Consider the following 17,399-nt stretch of genomic DNA (forward strand, 5'->3'; position numbering starts at 1 on the left):
CATTTTTGCCTTTCCCTATTTCAGAAAAAAGTCCTTTAACTTCTATTTTGTAGAGCAGTAACTTTTGTTGTCTGAATATTTCCATAAACTGTCACCCGGACTTTAGGAATGTACCAGTTAAGATATCATGAAGCTGCAGATAAAGAAAAACAAAGAAATAAAGGCTGCTTCTGAGCCACTTCTGCAGGGCTGGTCTGCGCGATGTGTGCAGCCTGCAGAGCGCCCAGCGAAGGCAGCGCCCGCACCGTTGCTGCGTGACCTTCACCTAGTTCCTCGGGGCCTGGTTTCCTCATCTGTAAAATGGGGCAACTCACGGTGTTTGACACATGGATAAAATGTTACTGACAAGGGGGGGGTCTATTCTGCATAGTAAGCAAAAAAAAAGGGAAGTTATTATTATAATGAATTCTTATAATAAAAAACTGCTTTTGTGCCCACGGAGGGCGACTGTTGTCAGGAGCCTCGTTTTAAAGGAGTTAGAACGAAGAAATCAAAGAGGTGAGAGGAGGTTGGGGGGGGTCATGAAGAGCTGGACGAGGAACCAGCCTTCTCCCGGGGTGGGGTGTTCGCCAGCGGCCGCAGGCCCAGCGGCGCCGGGGCGCGCGAGCGGGAGCGGCCGGGCCGGGCCTCGCGGGGAGCAAAGTGGCCGCGACGGGCTGGAGCCCCGCGGGCCGCCGTCGGGGCGGGGGCCGGGGCGGGTGGCGCGGGGGCGGGGGCGGCTGCCCGTGAGGTCCCGGCCGCGGCCCCTTTCCCTGGCGCCTTCCCCGGCCCACCCCTCGCTCACCTGCCGCCCCCGGCCCACCTGGGCCGGGCCCCGCCTCCTCAGCCTCCGGGCGCCGCCCCGCGGCTCCCGCGCACCCCGCGCGCCCGGCCCCCGCCCCGGCCGTCCCGCCCCTTCCTCGTTCCTCTGGCTCCACCGGAGAGTCGAGTTTTGAACTTTTGAACCCACCAATGGGCGCCGCGCTCCGCCCCGTCGGCGGCCGGGCGAGGCGGCGCGGCGGGCGGGGCGGGGGCCGGGGCGGGGCCGGGCGGGTGGTGGGGGGGCCGCCCCCAGACACGTGGCCGGGGCCGGGTATATAAGGCCCCTCGGGGCGGCCCGCGGCCTCGCTGCTTCTCCCCCGGACTCCTTGGCAGTCTGTCAGCGGGAGCTCCTCGCCGCCCCCTCGCCTCTCTCAGCCCCCCTCGACACTACACGTCCCAGCCATGGTGAGTGGGGGGCCCCGCGGCGGGAGGGGCGGGCGCCCGGCTGCACGTGGGGCGGCCCCGGACGCCGCCGCGCGAACTGGCCCGAGGGGCCGGGCCTGGAAGCCCGAGCTCCCGAGCGGGCCGTCCTCGGGGCGCGCCCCCTCGGGGGACGTGGAAAGGCCTCCTTGACCCCAGGGAGGGGGCACCCCCAGGCCCCTCTGCCGCTCCGGGGAGGCCAGTGAACCGTCCCGTGGGCCCCAAGGACCGATGGGCCCCGGCCCCTCCTTTTACCCACGGCGCCGTCACCCTCCCGGGGCGCTCCCTGGGGACCCCCGGGCACCTCGTGCGCCTCGGCACCCGCGGTGCGCGCGCGTCCTGGCACCCCCTGCGCCCGGGGCGCGCCGCTGAGTCACCTGTGGCCGCGCTCCAGGGCCTGCGCCGGCCGCCCGGAGCCCGGAGGCGCCCCCTCCTCTGAAGGGACCGTCGGACGCCTCGCCGGGCTTTGCTGGTGTGGATTTAGGGAAGTGTCTGCAGCTGACGCTTCCAGCCTGGCAGGTTTTCAATCGGCAAGTCCGTAAACAGATGTTTTCCTCCCCAACCAGAGTACACTAGTGCCGGCAATGTGCTCCTCGTTTTATTCTATTTAATTTTTTTTTTATTCTTTGTGTTAGAGAGACGTGAAATTACACACAACTTGAGTATTTTCTCTGTAGTTTCCAAAGGGATTGGAAACAATTCGGGGGAAGCAACCCTCTTAGAGAAAGATCCACTTAAAACCATGTTTAAAATACTGTGTCAAATGTTACCAATAGTATCTTTAAAAGAAAGAATACAGTAAACAACTAACTAGTTGCCCTCTCTTTGGAGACCGCCACAGTAGTCAAAAGTATGTCCAATTGTAATAATTTACCCGTGTTTCTCACCAAGCAAGACCAAGATCTGATAAAAGTGTCTAAAAGTCACTGTCTAAAGGTCGGGGCAGCAATGCAAGCAGATCTACCTCGGCGAAAGGGTTAAATGTGTTTTGTTTTTTTTTTTTACAAGCAACAGTGAATGCTGATTCCGTGAAGCTGGACAAGTGATTGCAACTGTGTCACTTCGTTTTTTTTTTTTTTTTTTTATTCTTTGTGTTAGAGAGACGTGGAATTACACACAACTGGAGTATTTTCTCTGTAGTTTCCAGAGGGATTGGAAACAATTCTGCAGTAGTCTAAACTGCTTGTTTTAGACTCTGGCTACAGCTCACTACTCACTGCCCCCCAGGGCAGTTTAGCCAGAGTCTAAAACAAGCAGCTTAGACTAATGCAGAACGAGGGAAAGTGACGTAAATACAAGTCCTCAGTTAACACTGAAAACATCTTGTCATCTCCTTGGGCTCGGAAGTTGTCAAGGAGCACCTCTGTGGTCCTCTCCAGCTTTTGGGGGCTGTGAAATTTCCAAAGTCCAGCCAAAGGCAAAAGTGATGCAATGGTGAATAGTCATGGGTTCCTGGAAACAAACAACTCTGTGTTCTCTCACGGCCTGAAACCTGAGCAAGCAGACACAGGTGATGCAGAGTTTGCTGATGTGGTCAAAGGACGATGATTGTTTTATGGGGAGTGTAGGTGGGAAGGAGGGGATCATAAGTCAAAGGTTGTGAATTAATGGGTGTTTCTCTTCTCGGGTTATGGAGCCTAGGCCCTTTGAGATCTTAAGCTGGTATTGAATTATCTTTAACTAGTTTTCTATTAACAGCTTCTAAAAACCTGAAACCCTCTTATTAGGGGGGAGATGTAATGGGAAATTTTTGTTATTGGCATTTTGAAAGTCTGCCAGTCTCTGCAGGGGCTGATCTGACTGATGATGGCCCCTGCCTTATTTTACTAAGCAGGAACGAATTTGGTAACTTATAAATGACCTTGTTTTATAAATGAAGGGGAAAAATTACCTAGTGTCATTAAACTCTTGGTGCCAGATAATGTACATTTCACTAGGAAATGATTAGTAACGTCTTGGTGACACTTTTAAACACGTGTCTCCTCCCTCCCCAGGATAATGTTGATAGTGAAGGACAATGTTCTTCCTTCAAGATTAAATTGTTCCACAGTCAAAAGGCTGCCCCTTACCGGAGTTTTGAAAAGACAACTGCTTTTCTTGCACTTTCTCCATGAGTCACGTGGCATGCTGGTTTAAGCTGGTTTAAAGGGGAAGAGGGTGAGGCTGTCAACCGGATTAACCAGGGACCAGATGATGTCAACTGTTGTACCAATCAGGGAATGAATCAGCTGGAAGGGGGAATTTCACATGCATTTAAGGACTCCCCAAGGAGATTTTCCAGGAACTGAGGGAAATGTAGGGAGTGTAGCTTGTGTCTTCTGAAATGGTGGCCTAGTGAATACCTACTGTGGCAACAAAGCAAGAGTCTGGTCTCTGGTCCTGCCTAGTAGTTCATTAACATAGCTTTGGTTTTTCAAAGCACTTTTTCAGACTAAGACTTCAACAAAGACTATTGCTTATGAAATAGTCTTTGCACAGGAGTGGCGCCTCCAGAAAGGTGAAGGTTGGTCAATTAGGTCTGAATCATTCGTACGTGTTCCATCTGAGATGTCATAGTCTGACATTTTCTCTTTCTCCTCCCACAGCGTGAGTGCATCTCCATCCATGTTGGCCAGGCTGGTGTCCAGATCGGCAATGCCTGCTGGGAGCTCTACTGCCTGGAGCATGGCATCCAGCCCGATGGCCAGATGCCCAGTGACAAGACCATTGGAGGAGGAGATGACTCCTTCAACACCTTCTTTAGCGAGACCGGCGCTGGCAAACATGTGCCCAGGGCAGTGTTTGTAGACCTGGAGCCCACAGTCATTGGTGAGTTGACCTTAGTAACCCAAGCAGGATGAGAACCAAGTGAGTGGGATCGGCGGTGTGTCCTAGGGGATCCCCTGATAGCCTGGGTGCAGGTTGTTAGTGATGGGGGTCGCTTGTTTCCTTTCCCAGATGAAATTCGCACTGGCACATACCGCCAGCTCTTCCACCCCGAGCAGCTCATCACAGGCAAGGAAGATGCTGCCAATAACTATGCCCGAGGGCACTACACCATTGGCAAGGAGATCATTGACCTGGTCTTGGACCGAATCCGCAAGCTGGTAAGTAAACAACGTGCTTAAAGTGAGGTGAGAGTTCTCACAATTTTGAGAGACCAAACTACATCAGTAGAGTTAATAAATGTTCTGATTGGATCATTTTAATTAAGAGCCTGGCAATCAGATAACTCTTTGCACATTAGGCACTTACATGTGGGCAGCTTGTAAGTAATTAACCAAAAATCAAGAAGGAAGGCCTGGGTAGGGTAACTTGTCAGGGAAATCTCATTAATACGAAACCCAGCCACAACAGGTCTAGTCTAAAAAGAATGATCTTGGCATCATTTGTGGTTTCAGACTTTTCCAGATTTTCTTCAGTCTTCCCAGCAAAACTGAGTTAGTTTCCTGTGTTTGCAAATCAAGCTTCAGCTGCACGCACAGAGTTGGAAATCAGCACCTAGCTTTAGGGACAAATGAAGCTTGTAAAAGCCATGGAGGGTTCTAGAGTGAAGTTCACTAACTGCCAAAACAATTGCATTTGTCCTTGTGGCCACACGAAGCTGCATGGATGTGATCAGTAGGCTAGGGACTACCAGCTGATCACATTCATTATGTGGACCCACAAGAGAAGTGAATTGAGGGGTAGGTAGAACATGTCCACAGATCCGAGCACCTTTGGGAAGTGAGGGTTGTCTGCCCAATGCTGCTTGAAAGGGGAAGATTGTCCTTTTATGGAGTAGTAATTTGCTAGCTGGAGTAGCCCCGTTAAGTGGTGGGAAGTCCCAATGGCACAAGGTCTTTTCTCATTTAATAAATGAGAACTGAGATTGAGAAATGAATTTGGTCAAAATTGCACAGCAAGGAACTGGTTGAGCCAGGTCCAGACCCAGCCTGCTCCCAGCATATTTGTCCAGGGTATTGGCTATTCTTTTATATTCCAGCTCAAAAAGCAGCTGCCAAATATTTAAGAAATCCATCATACAGGCTTGCTCTTGGTGGCTTTCCAGCTGATGAAAAGTTGCCCTTATTTCTGATGTCACAGCAAGGGCACCGGATGTTGCCCTCCCAGACCCAAAACCTGGACCCTGTATCCACTCCAGACCTCATGATTCCTCTACCTCCCCCATTACCCCCAATAGCTGATTATGAAAGTTTCTCTGAATCACTTAGCACTTGAAAGCTCCTTAGGACTGCTTTCTTAGCAAATAATATTCAGAAGACATTTTAAATCTTGATCAATGTAATTATGGATTCAAAGAAGTTATTGCAGCTTCCACCAAGGTTAAAATTCAACTTCTCTTTTGCAGGCTGACCAGTGCACAGGTCTACAGGGCTTCTTGGTTTTCCACAGCTTCGGTGGGGGCACTGGTTCTGGGTTCACCTCCCTGCTGATGGAACGTCTCTCTGTCGATTATGGCAAGAAGTCCAAGCTGGAGTTCTCCATTTACCCAGCCCCCCAGGTTTCCACGGCTGTAGTTGAGCCCTACAACTCCATCCTCACCACCCACACCACCCTGGAGCACTCTGATTGTGCCTTCATGGTCGACAACGAGGCCATCTATGACATCTGTTGTAGAAACCTCGATATTGAGCGCCCAACCTATACTAACCTTAACCGCCTTATTAGCCAGATTGTGTCCTCCATCACGGCTTCCCTCAGATTTGATGGAGCCCTGAATGTTGATCTGACAGAATTCCAGACCAACCTGGTGCCCTACCCCCGCATCCACTTCCCTCTGGCCACATATGCCCCTGTCATCTCTGCTGAGAAAGCCTACCACGAACAGCTTTCTGTGGCAGAGATCACCAATGCATGCTTTGAGCCAGCCAACCAGATGGTGAAATGTGACCCTCGCCATGGTAAATACATGGCTTGCTGCCTGTTGTACCGTGGCGATGTGGTTCCCAAAGACGTCAATGCTGCCATTGCCACCATCAAGACCAAGCGCAGCATCCAGTTTGTGGACTGGTGCCCTACTGGTTTCAAGGTTGGCATCAATTACCAGCCTCCCACTGTGGTCCCTGGCGGAGACCTGGCCAAAGTGCAGCGGGCTGTATGCATGCTCAGCAACACCACAGCCATTGCCGAGGCCTGGGCCCGCCTGGATCACAAGTTTGACCTGATGTATGCCAAGCGTGCCTTTGTTCACTGGTACGTGGGTGAGGGCATGGAGGAAGGAGAGTTTTCTGAGGCCCGTGAGGACATGGCTGCCCTTGAGAAGGATTATGAGGAGGTTGGAGCGGATAGTGCTGATGGAGAGGATGAGGGTGAAGAGTATTAACCTGTCTGCTACAACTTTACACTCCATTGTCTGGTGTTGTTTCTCTGTTCTGTGCATGTGTCCATTGTGGCCCTCACTGCGCAATAAAAGTGATGTTTTTATTTTGAACCTCAGGCTGGATTCTCTTTTTTTTTAACATTTATTTATGCAAACAAGAACTGGGGTATAGGCGAGAGGTGCAGGAGGGTGAGAGGATTCACCAGAGACAGTGGGGAGCAGAACAGGCGGATCTACTGAAATACACTGCTGAGGACAGCAGCAGGCGAGACAGGAGAAGTCTGCTGCACCATGTAGGTAGCTCCCTGGCCGGGGATTGAACTTGTACTGCGGTGGTTGGCGATAGCTTGATAGTGCTGTCTTTAACCCCTGTGCCACCAGGGAGGCCCCTGGATTCTTTCATATTGCAATAAGTACTTTCCCTACCTGAAGCCCAGTTGGAGATGGACAGGCTGGTAGGGATCACCTGATCATTCAACATTTCAAGTGACAGCTTGAACTGGGTACTAGTGCACAGTGGCTTGGCTTTTAATTAGACCTAACTTGACCAGTCAATCGTCCATGTGTGAGGTAGCACACCCAGATCCAGTGCTTCCCAAGCTTGCATGATGCTGATTAAAATATGGATGTGGGGCCTCCCCTGGTGGAGCAGGTCGTTGAGCGCAGTGCTGTGAAGCTGTCCGCAGCCTCTGCAGTGCCTGTTCGCTCCCCGCCGGCTAAAGAGGGTCCCACGTGGCGCAGCAGACCTCTCTCCTGTCTCGCCCGCTGCTCCCCTCAGCAGTGTATTTCATCTGCCTGTTCTGTTCCCCGCTCTGTCTCTGGTGAATCCTCTCACCCTCCCACCTGGTTCTTGTATAAATAAATAAATCTTTAAAAAATAAAAATAAAATAAAATATGGATGTGAATCAACTGTAGATAATAAGATGCAGATTGGAGTCTCCAGGTGGGGGCGTCAGTTACTGCCATTTTGAACAAGTTCCCCTTGGTCTTCTGGGGGTTAGGTGACGTAGCTGGTTACCTGGAGCTGAAGTCCCGAGTCAACCCCCAACTGCCAACTGTTGCTGTTGGTATTTAATAAAAAATTAGTCACATGGGAATGGCTTGGAGTTGTGCTGATTTTTTCCATACTTTCTAAAAACTATGGCAAATTGTACTTTAAGAAGTTATTGGAGGGGCATACCTAGTGGCCTAGGGGTTAAGTCTCAGGGCTATCACTATACGGCCTAAGTTCGATCCCTGGCCAGGGAGTTAATCCACATGGAGCAGCAGACTTCTTCTGTCTCAGCCTGCTCCTTTCCTCAGCAGTGTATTTCAGTAGATTCGACTGTTTCTGCTCCCCACTCTGTCTTGGTGGATCCTTTCACCCCCTGCATCTCTGGCCTACACCTCAGTTCTATGCCAAAATAAAATATTTTTTTAAAAGTTATTGGAGAAAGTGAAACTAGCTGAGAATAGTTGCAAGTTATGGTAATGGCAATAATGTATGCTGTGGAAATAATTGAAATAGGGAATAAGGAAAAAGAATGTATAGGAGGGCCTCCCCTGGTGGCGCAGCATTTGAGCGCTGGGCTGCAAAGCTGCCCGCAGCCTCTGCAGCGCCGGTTTAATCCCCGGCCACTGGGTGAGGGTCCCACATGGCGCGCAGACCTCTCCTGCCGCCTGCTGCTCCCCTCCGCAGTGTATTTCGGTCCTTCTGCCTGCTCTGTTCCCCGCTCTGGCTCTGGTGAATCCTCTCACCCTCCCGTGCTTGTGATTATACCCAGTGCTTGTATAAATAAATAAAATAAATCTTTAAAAACAAATAAAAAGAATGTATAGGAAAATTGAGAGAGAATTCCCTAATCCTGGTCCCAGCACTTGTTGGCAGGGAAGAACTATGGACGATGAAGGCGGGGGAAGCATGGCATGAATGTGGGTGACTGGAGGTCTTGGTGACTGGTAGGCAGGTGACAGTTGTGCTCTCCACGGTTAAATGGAACAGTGAATAAAGAACGGCGACCAAAGGCCAGGCCTCATTCAGAAGGAAGGAAGCAATTTGGGTGCTCACCTGAGGGGGAATGCCAAGTTAGCAGCTGGACTGGGGGTGGGTACAGAGCCCCTGACTATTCTGATGGTGCTCAGTTGCCATCTTTCCCACTGCTGTTGCACCCCTGACCCATTGCTCCCTTCTGCTCCTTTACTTTCAGGGGACACCAGTTCTATCTGCAAGCACTGCTTCCACTCCGAGATGCTTGGGAAGGCCTCACAGCGTTCCTGGAGTGCAACTGCAACAGGGTGGTCCCCAGGAAAGGGGGAGGTTCCCTGCCCCACCCAAGGGAGGGTGGAGCTGAGCAGGAAGGGGAGAAGCTGAAGAAGAGACTAAGGAAGGAAGCAGGATGGAGCCAGGAGACCTGGAGGAGGCGCATGGAGCCTAGAGACACGTGAAGAAACTGCGCTTGTCTTTTGGTCGTGGACTGGGTGACACAGATGTGGGTGAGACCTGTGGGGAGGTGACAATGGCAGCTTTTATCTTGATGTTGATTTTGCTCTTTTCCTTCCGGGCTTGTCCGGTTGTTTGTGACCCTTTTCTGTGGGTCCCCACTGGAAGATGCTTTAGACTTGTAGTGTTATAGGACAGGGAGAGGGGCAGTAGCAGGCTTTGGGGCCTTGTTCTGGGCCGATCCCATATGGATGGACTTTTACCCACGAGGGGACGGGTAACTTTGGGTGCTTCATTTAGAAACTAGACTCTTTGCCTCACCTGTATTGTTTCCTAGTTTTATTAAAGATCCTTCCCATTAGTCTCATGTGTTTTGTGTTGATGCGGCGGATGGCAGAACCCATTTAGTATAGGCAGGTTTGCGGGGTTTGGGCTGCCCCTCTCCCTGTCCTATAACACAACCATGGTCTTGTGAAAATTAATATGCAGAAACCCTATTTTAAGTGAGGTTCTGAGGCCAGAAGGGAGGCCCATGCATGTGCAATCAGCAAACTACAGGATCCAAAGTGTTTTATCTCTGGAAGCCGCATTAACTTCCCTGCCCCAGTGGAAGGAGATGCCTTTTTCCCCCCCCTAATAACGGCTTCTCCAGAGGCTATTGGGGAAGAGTTCTGGCTTTACCGCATGAGTGCCTTGTCAGAAGACTACACTTTTCATTTCTGAATAAACCCATTTTGTTGGTGAAATAACTGGTTGCTTTTTCTCTGAGGTCAACAGTCATGCCCTTCAGGGCAAGGCCCAGCCCTGCCCAGCCCTGTCCCTGAGTACAAGGCCTGCTATTGCCACTTATCAGATTGGTCAGATTCCTCCTACAAGCCTGAACTTGTGAGGCCTGGGGTGAAAATGAACCTTGAAGATGCTGATAACCCAGCGGCCAGAGGGGCACTTGGGGACCTACCCAACAAGGAGACCTGCTGGTTGCCATGTGTGAGCATTGAGAAAGAGGAATGGACACTCACACATGAGTGATGTGGGGTCGATAAGTCCTGTGTGGTGACACACTCCCTGAGAGATCCATTCTCTGTGTCAGTATTTCCCAAGCAGAATGGCAAGAACGGGACCCCAGGGTTCCCAGGTATAATCCTCAGCCCTCAGTACAGCCCCGGGGGCCTAGAGAGCCTGCAGCCCCTGGATCAATCACTCCTGGCCAGGAGGTGGCCCCTCCAATGGCCTCACTAAGCCTTTCAGGTGAATTGTTTTCTCCGTGTGCCAATATGGAAAAGATTGGAAACCTTTAAACTACTGGCAATGTGTGGGGGGTGAAAGAAGGTGAGAAAAGAGTTTAGGTGAGAAAAAATATTCCAGTAGAACAGAGCCTGGGGAATTGGAAGAGCAAAGTGCCAGTGGCTGGGGAGAGATCTGTCCTTGTAATGATGATTTCTCCCCCTCCAGGGCCGATGGGAGAGTGAATAGAAGGTAGCCTGCAGCAAGAACAAATACACCCCAAGGTCTAGGTCACCGCTTTGTGACTGGCAATCATCTGATCTGTCCTTGAGCACAAATGGAAAATCTGGACTCAGAAATGCAGCCATTGCCTCTGAGCTTGATGGGGATAAATGGAGAAAGTCTGAGAGGGTTAGGGTTGGGAGACTGGCGGCGGCCCCAGATTCTGGCTGTGCAAAGGACTTAGGCTGCCCTCACCTGACCCGGCCAGGGGAACACTCTACTTCCACCACTCGGAGGCCAGCCGCCAGCCACTGAGAGGGCCCAGCAGAAGAGCTTTGAGCTGCAGTGAGGAGACAGTGACTGCGAGGGGCTGCTGGGCCGGCCCGTCTACCTGTCATCCTAAACATTTGGCAAGCAGCTGGCTGGTGCCTCTCCTCCAGTGAGAAGCGGCCCAACAGCCCACTTCAGGTGACCAGGAGGGTCCCAGCTTGGAGAGGCCTGTGACTTCTGAAGGTACGTGGTTCTCTTGAAGGGACTGTGGGAGGAAGCGGGGTGGGGGTGTTCTGTCAGGATGGGGGTGTTCCATGATCTCACAACACCCTGTGAAGTGATATTATTATACCAATGTCCACAATATCCAAAACGGAGGAAATAGGTGAGGTTATATATCAAGTCGAAGGCCTCGGAGCGAGAGGTCCAACTGAAGTCTGACCCCGGAACTCGGACTCCAAAGCCCACTCCCGGCCCCGCGTGGCTGTATACTGACCCCACTCTCCAGGCCCTCGCTTCCCCGGTTAGGGGGCTTTTTTGTTGAGGCCTCCCTCTGAACTCTGAGTCATTTCTCAGATCATAGAGAAATGGTGCCCTTGCAGGGTAGCTGCTTCCTGCCCGGACTCCTGCTGACAAGACACCTGCAGACAGGACAGCTCCCGCCTGGAGCAATCACATCCCTTCCCTCAGCCCCGGGGCCAAGGTGGTCCGCTCCTGTCAGTCAAGGTCACCAGGTGAAGCTGGCAGAGATGACCCGGGCAGATGGCTCCTGGAGCCCAGTGCCAAGGCGGTCATCTGGGAGACACGAGGCCACAGAAACTGAAGGGAAAAGAAGCCCCATGTGTCAGGGCGGGGACGGCCCCCGCCGTCAGGATCATGGAGGACGTCCCCTTTGCAGACATCTCATCAGTCTGTCACCACCCTGTTCACTCCAGAGCCTGGTATCCCTGAGTTTGTTTGTTCTGAGCTGATTCTAGGAAAATGGTTCCTTCTCCTCTAAGGCTGTCTCCGTCTGCATCAGGAGAAAAATACTCAGAATCAATGAACCTTACAAGCTAGAGACATGTCTCCTTTAATCATCATACAAAAACGTTTTTACACACTTGCCTCGCCACCCAAAGATTTCTTTCTCTCTCTCTCTTAAAAATGAGAACATAATATAAAGCTTTTCTAATTATATAGGAGTTTTATCTACAATCACAGCTTAGTTTAATTCATTAGGGGCATGTGTATAAATTCAATCTCTCTGCTGTCATCCTTCACCTCCCACCCACACCTGCTCTTATTAAATATCTTATTTGGCTCACAGGAGATGCCTAATACTGACATGCCCAGAACAAAGGTAATCATGTCCAATTATACTAATACGCTATCATAGCAGTTATTTCTGTATCTAGGTTCCACTCATTCATTCACTATTTCTGGAGAGTTGCTTGGAGCAAGTCCCTGTTCCTGTGTGCCATGGGGAGAATATTTTAAGTCTTTTGTCTCCCTTGGATTGTAGAGACAGATCACATAGGCACGACCCTAATTCAAGGCAGGCGATGCCACTTGTCAGAAGAGCTTGCACAGGTGGTGGCCACTATTGCCAAGCTACCCCAAAGTATTCCCAGCTCTTCCCTGATCTGCCGACACACCCCAGTCCTGCCCAGCTGCTGCTCCTATACGCAGCAGGGGAAGCTGTACCCCTCCACACCTAGTGTGAATCTCAGTTTAAGCTCATTAAAGATTTATTTATTTTATACAAGAACTGGGGTACAGGCCAGAGTCGTGGGACGGTGAGAGGATTCACCAGAGACAGCGTGGGGAGCAGAACAGGCAGATGCACCAAAAAAACTGCCGAGGGGAGCAGCAGGGTGAGACAGGAGAGGTCTGCCGCACCATGTGGGAATCTCCCTAGCCTGCCAGGAATCGAACCCGCGCTGCAGAGTCTGCAGACACAGCTTCACAGTGCTGCGCTCAACCTGCTGTGCCACCGGGGTAAGCTCATTAAGATGATTCCAGTTCTCTTGCCAGAGACTGGTTAAGGAATCAGGATGTGACACCATTATGGAAATGAGAGATGAGGTAATGTCTGCTGGGGGTGTGGGGAGGGCTAGGTAGAAGATGCTATTGGAAAATTTTCCTCCCTTTCAAAAGGAATGCAAGGGAAAGATGTCTCTTTTGCCACCTTTGGACATTACTGTGTGAGCACAAGACACTTGAAGTTGCTACAGGCATCTCAAGACCTCAGGGGGACCAACATGAGAACAAAAACTAATACTCCACCTGTGACAGAGAAGGATAAAAAGACCCTGGGCCCATGAGAGCATGTGGAGCCCCTGAATTAACCAGCCCTGAAACTTCTCTGCCTCTGGGTTTTTCATCAAGGGAGGTTGTAAATCTCCTCAGTGTTTCGGACATTTTGAGATGGGGCTTCCATTTCTTCCTGCCAAAAGCATCCTAATATAAAGGCCTTACACCAGAGGTCACAGAAACTTTTAATAAAATGGTTAATAATAGGGCCTCCCTGGTGGCGCAAGGAGTTGGGCACCGCACTATGAAGCAATTCGCAGCCTCTGCAGCACGAGTTCAATCCCTGGCTGGCCAGGGAGAAACCCACATGGCGAAGCGGATCTCTCCTGTCTCGCCCGCCGCTCCCCTCAGCAGTGTGTTTCGGTCAGCCTGCCTGTTCTGTTCCCTACTCTGTCTCTGGTGAATCCTCTCACCCTCTGGCCTGTACCCCAGCTCTTGTATGTATAGATGGATGAATCTTTAAAAAAAAAAAAATGGTTAATAATAAAGGGGCCTCCCTGGTGGCACAAGGGGTTAAGATACAACCTATGAAGCTGTCCGCAGCCTCTGCAGCAAGAGTTCAATCCCCCAGATGGCCAGGGAGCTACCCACATGGCGCTGCAGACCTCTCCTGTCTCGCCTGCTGCTCCCCTCAGCGGTGTATTTCGGTCAGTCTGCCTGTTCTGTTCCCCACTCTGTCTCTGGTGAATCCTCTCACTCCCCGCATCTCTGGCCTGTACCCCAGCTCTTGTGGGCATAAATAAATAAATCTTTAAAAGGCCGGAGAAATGGACCTTTTTCCTTCCGCATGGAAGACTGATGCCATCATCTGATGCATAGGCACCACGTGTGGGGAGGCCCACCCCCAAGAACCACCTCTCCCAGGAGGCACAGCCAGGAGGAGCCTGGCCTGGGGACACCCTCAAATCCAGTGCCGAAGGAGCTTTGAGCTGCACTGCACTTGTAGTGGGGGGGGGTCTCCAGGGTGTGAACCAGGGTCACTGTGTTATAGAGCAGCCCCGATATTAAATGGGTTCCTGGCTGTGGGTCCTCACCCGCGCGCTTACAAGGGACTTATGAATACTCCACTACAGACACACACAAAAGGGTTAATAAAAGGTTTATTTACAAGGGAAAAGGAAATAAGGAAAATGTACAACTCAGGGAGAAAATAGGGAAATAAAGTCTTTAATGCGTCCTACCCGATCCGACGACCTGGAAACCCAAAGGCACTCTCAGAGCTGGCAGGACGCTGCGAGAGCTGGCGGAGAGCCAAAAATGGGGGATCCCCAAAGCCCACGTGTCTGCCTTTTGTATCCACCTGGCTGCTTCACCCCACCCTCAGGTCCCAGCCACCTTCCCTTGGGTGGGATGGGATTTGGAGTTCCCAGTGTCTTTGCTTTGGCCTGGGGTGGGGGTGGAGTCCACAAAGCCTGTATGGAATTAGCTTTGGGACATCCTTTTCCCCCTAACAATTCCCCCCTTTCACTTGTTGCCACCATTTCCATGGTGATGAAGATCGAATATATGGAGGTTGGGATGCAGTCTCAGATGAACATTTTTCCAGGTTCCAGCGTGAAAGAAAAACCAGTCTCTCCAGGTATTTGTCCATTGTGGAAAGCAAAAGTCCTCTATTCCTGGAAAAACAGTTCATCAGTTCCCTCATGGAACCCTCGGGTCTTGGTTAGAAAAAACTCTGAGAGGCCTTCCTCTGCTCGTCCTCCCTGCTCCTTCTCTACCCACCTGTTCTTCTCCCTCCACTCCCAGCCTCCCTCCCGCCCTCTCCCACTCACGTCTTCCTTTTCTCCATGCCCTGCATCCCTCCCTCCCCCAGCCAGGTGGGCATCTGTGTGCTGGGAGTGAGAGATCTTCAGAGGCTGACAAGTGGCCCTCGCTGGTGGGCGTGCACAGGGCGGTCAGCTCTGCAAGCTTGGGACTGACCAGGACCAGCTGTCACATGAGCACCTTCCAGGCCTGCAGCAGAGGGCAGGCAGGCTGTTTGTAGGGCATCTGACCCTTTGAACTTGTCTGCTTAGTTGCCACCAACCCTCTCTGCAGGGGGTGAGGTGAGATGGATGGCAGAGTGTCACGACTGCAGGGAAAAACCTCCTGATGGCTGGCCTGATGGGCAGGAGTCCTTGTCCTGCCTCTGCTCATGTGTAAGCCACGCTCGAGCCCCTGTCCTTGAACCTGAGCTCCAGGAGCTGATGCCAGGGCTGTGTCTCTTCACAACCCAAGGATCTGTAAGCACCGTGCCCACCATGGCATCCTCGTCAGGAACACATGGGGTTGGGGTGCCTGGATGGTCCCACCTGCTCTATCCTTCCAGGGTTCTGGGCTGAGGAGCTCATGGAAGTTGTGTGGAGGGAGGGAGGAGTTTGCCCAGTAAGCCAGGACAAATCGACCTCTGCTCTCGGGCAATCCCAGTAAGCTGAGGAGTTGGGGAGCAAGTCGCTGACTTCCTTGGACTCCATGGCAGTCATGACACTCTGCCATCCAGCTCACGCCAGCCCCTGCAGAGAGGCTGGGTGGCAACTAGGCAGACAAGTTCAAAGGTCTGTAGTTGATTCTGAAAACAGTGCCTTCCCCTGGGGAGACGCTCACCTGCCTGTTGCAGCTCTGGCACCTCACCCCGCCTCCTCTCCGTCACTGCTGCCCATTCCCACCAGGAGGCTCTTGGGATTAGCCCTGTGCAGGAAGAGCTTCTAGTTCAGGCAGCGCAGTGCCGTGAGACACCACTTTTTAGTAAACTCTTTATTTTTTTTTTTAATTTATTTATTTATTTATACAAGCACTGGGCACAGTCAGAAGCGCAGGAGGGTGAGAGAATTCACCAGAGCCAGAGCGGGGAGCAGAGCAGGCAGAAGGACCGAAGTACACTGCTGAGGGGAGCAGCGGGTGGCAGGAGAGGTCTGTGCGCCATGTGGGACCCTCCTCTGGTGGCCGGGGAGCAGCCGGTGCTGCAGAGGCTGCGGGCAGCTTCGCAAGCCAGCGCTCAACCGCTGCGCCACCGGGGAGGCCCAGTAAACTCTTTTTTTATGACCTGAGTTGCCTACTCAACAATCTACCTGCCCGGAAAGAACAAGAGAGATCATTTCATCCAGTCCTTTCATCTACCAGAGAGGAAAGCAGGCCTGGCGACACCCGGTTTCTTGGCTGGGACCAGGTTTCTTGGCTTGTGGCTAGGTGCTCCTTCCTTGCAACAGGACATCTCAAGTGCAAACCCCTCTGCCTGCCTCTCGTGCTCTCTATAAATCGGTTCCACCCACTTAGGACTCTATAGCTCCCCGAACCTCTTCAGCTGCAGCAGCCAGGCTGTCTTCTCTAAGGTGCCTTTGTGATCCATCATGGCCTCTGGAGTTTAGTCATCCAGACTCCAGTCCCTCCAGACCGTAGGAAAAACTGCACAGAATTGTACTTACTGATCACACCTTTGGGCCAAGGGGGGAAACTTTCTCGAGATACAGGGCTCATTAGCAGCTGCTCCAGGGAGAACCCCCTGCCATGACCTCCTCTGACCCACCACATGGGTGCTCTGCCTCCCCACCAGGTGGGGCCTGCTGACCAATGAACCACCAAGCCATAGTGAGCTCTGGCAATGAGCCTGTGAGGGAGCTACCAGGGAATGAGGTGGGTTCAGAAGACGCCATGCACCCATGTTTGTGGGTCAGGGTACCTCCACAGAGAGACCACAGACTAAGGGAGAGAGACTTTCCAGCTCCAGGGTATCTTTAACTATGAGACGCCAGAGGCAGGCCTGAGCACATCCTCTGTCCCAGAAGGAGGAGACTCGCATCAGGTGCAAGCTCTTATTAAGAGGCCACAGCGGCAAGAGTAGATCAGGAGGAGAAAGTCTGATTCTATTCTGACAAGCACCGTGACTACCATTGCAACTGCTCGTTCTCAGTCTCACTCAGTGGGTAGCTACAGCCACGGCCTTGAACCACAATAACCGCAAAGACAGTGGGACTGACCCCCTACATAGAAGGTTGTGGACATCATGACACTCCACTCCTAATGTTCCTACAGGCCCCTCCTAAGAACAAGCGCTTTTCCTTGTGCAACCACATCTCCACCCTCACACTGAAGAGCGGGGATGGTCATTCCATAACATATAATACATAGTTTTCTCCAGCAGCTTTTCCCCCTTCAAATCCAGGAAGCAATCTAGGTTTTACCTTGCAATTAGCTCTAAGTCTCCTTGTCTAAAACAACCCCCCACCATCACAGCTGGCCCCTAAGAAAAGTTTGTTCACACTCCAGAACCTATAACTGTTATCTTATTTGGAAAAAGGTTAAGATGCAATTAAATGAAAGATCTGGAGATCACCCTGGATTATGCAAATCTGATCACAAGTGTTTTTATGGGAAGAAAGACCTAGACACAGGAGGCATGAGAAGGTGGGTGAACAATGCGTTATGCAGCCACAGCCAAGGAACACCTGGAGCCACCAGATGCTGGGAGA

General features: G+C 51.8%; 1 protein-coding gene across 1 annotated transcript; it reads left to right on the top strand.

The window, feature by feature from the left end:
• The first annotated feature begins 1,102 nt into the window (after positions 1–1,102).
• LOC119239754 (tubulin alpha-1C chain) lies at positions 1,103–6,641 on the top strand. Its single transcript, XM_037504172.2, has 4 exons — positions 1,103–1,206; positions 3,807–4,029; positions 4,159–4,307; positions 5,552–6,641. The coding sequence occupies exons 1-4, from the start codon at positions 1,204–1,206 to the stop codon at positions 6,524–6,526; spliced, it is 1,350 nt and encodes a 449-aa protein (XP_037360069.1). The 5' UTR covers positions 1,103–1,203; the 3' UTR covers positions 6,527–6,641.
• The last annotated feature ends 10,758 nt before the right edge of the window (positions 6,642–17,399 follow it).

The sequence above is a fragment of the Talpa occidentalis genome, unplaced genomic scaffold (genome assembly GCF_014898055.3).
Source record: "Talpa occidentalis isolate TD23 unplaced genomic scaffold, MPIMG_talOcc4v2.1 talOcc4.1110, whole genome shotgun sequence".
NCBI lineage: Eukaryota > Metazoa > Chordata > Mammalia > Eulipotyphla > Talpidae > Talpa > Talpa occidentalis.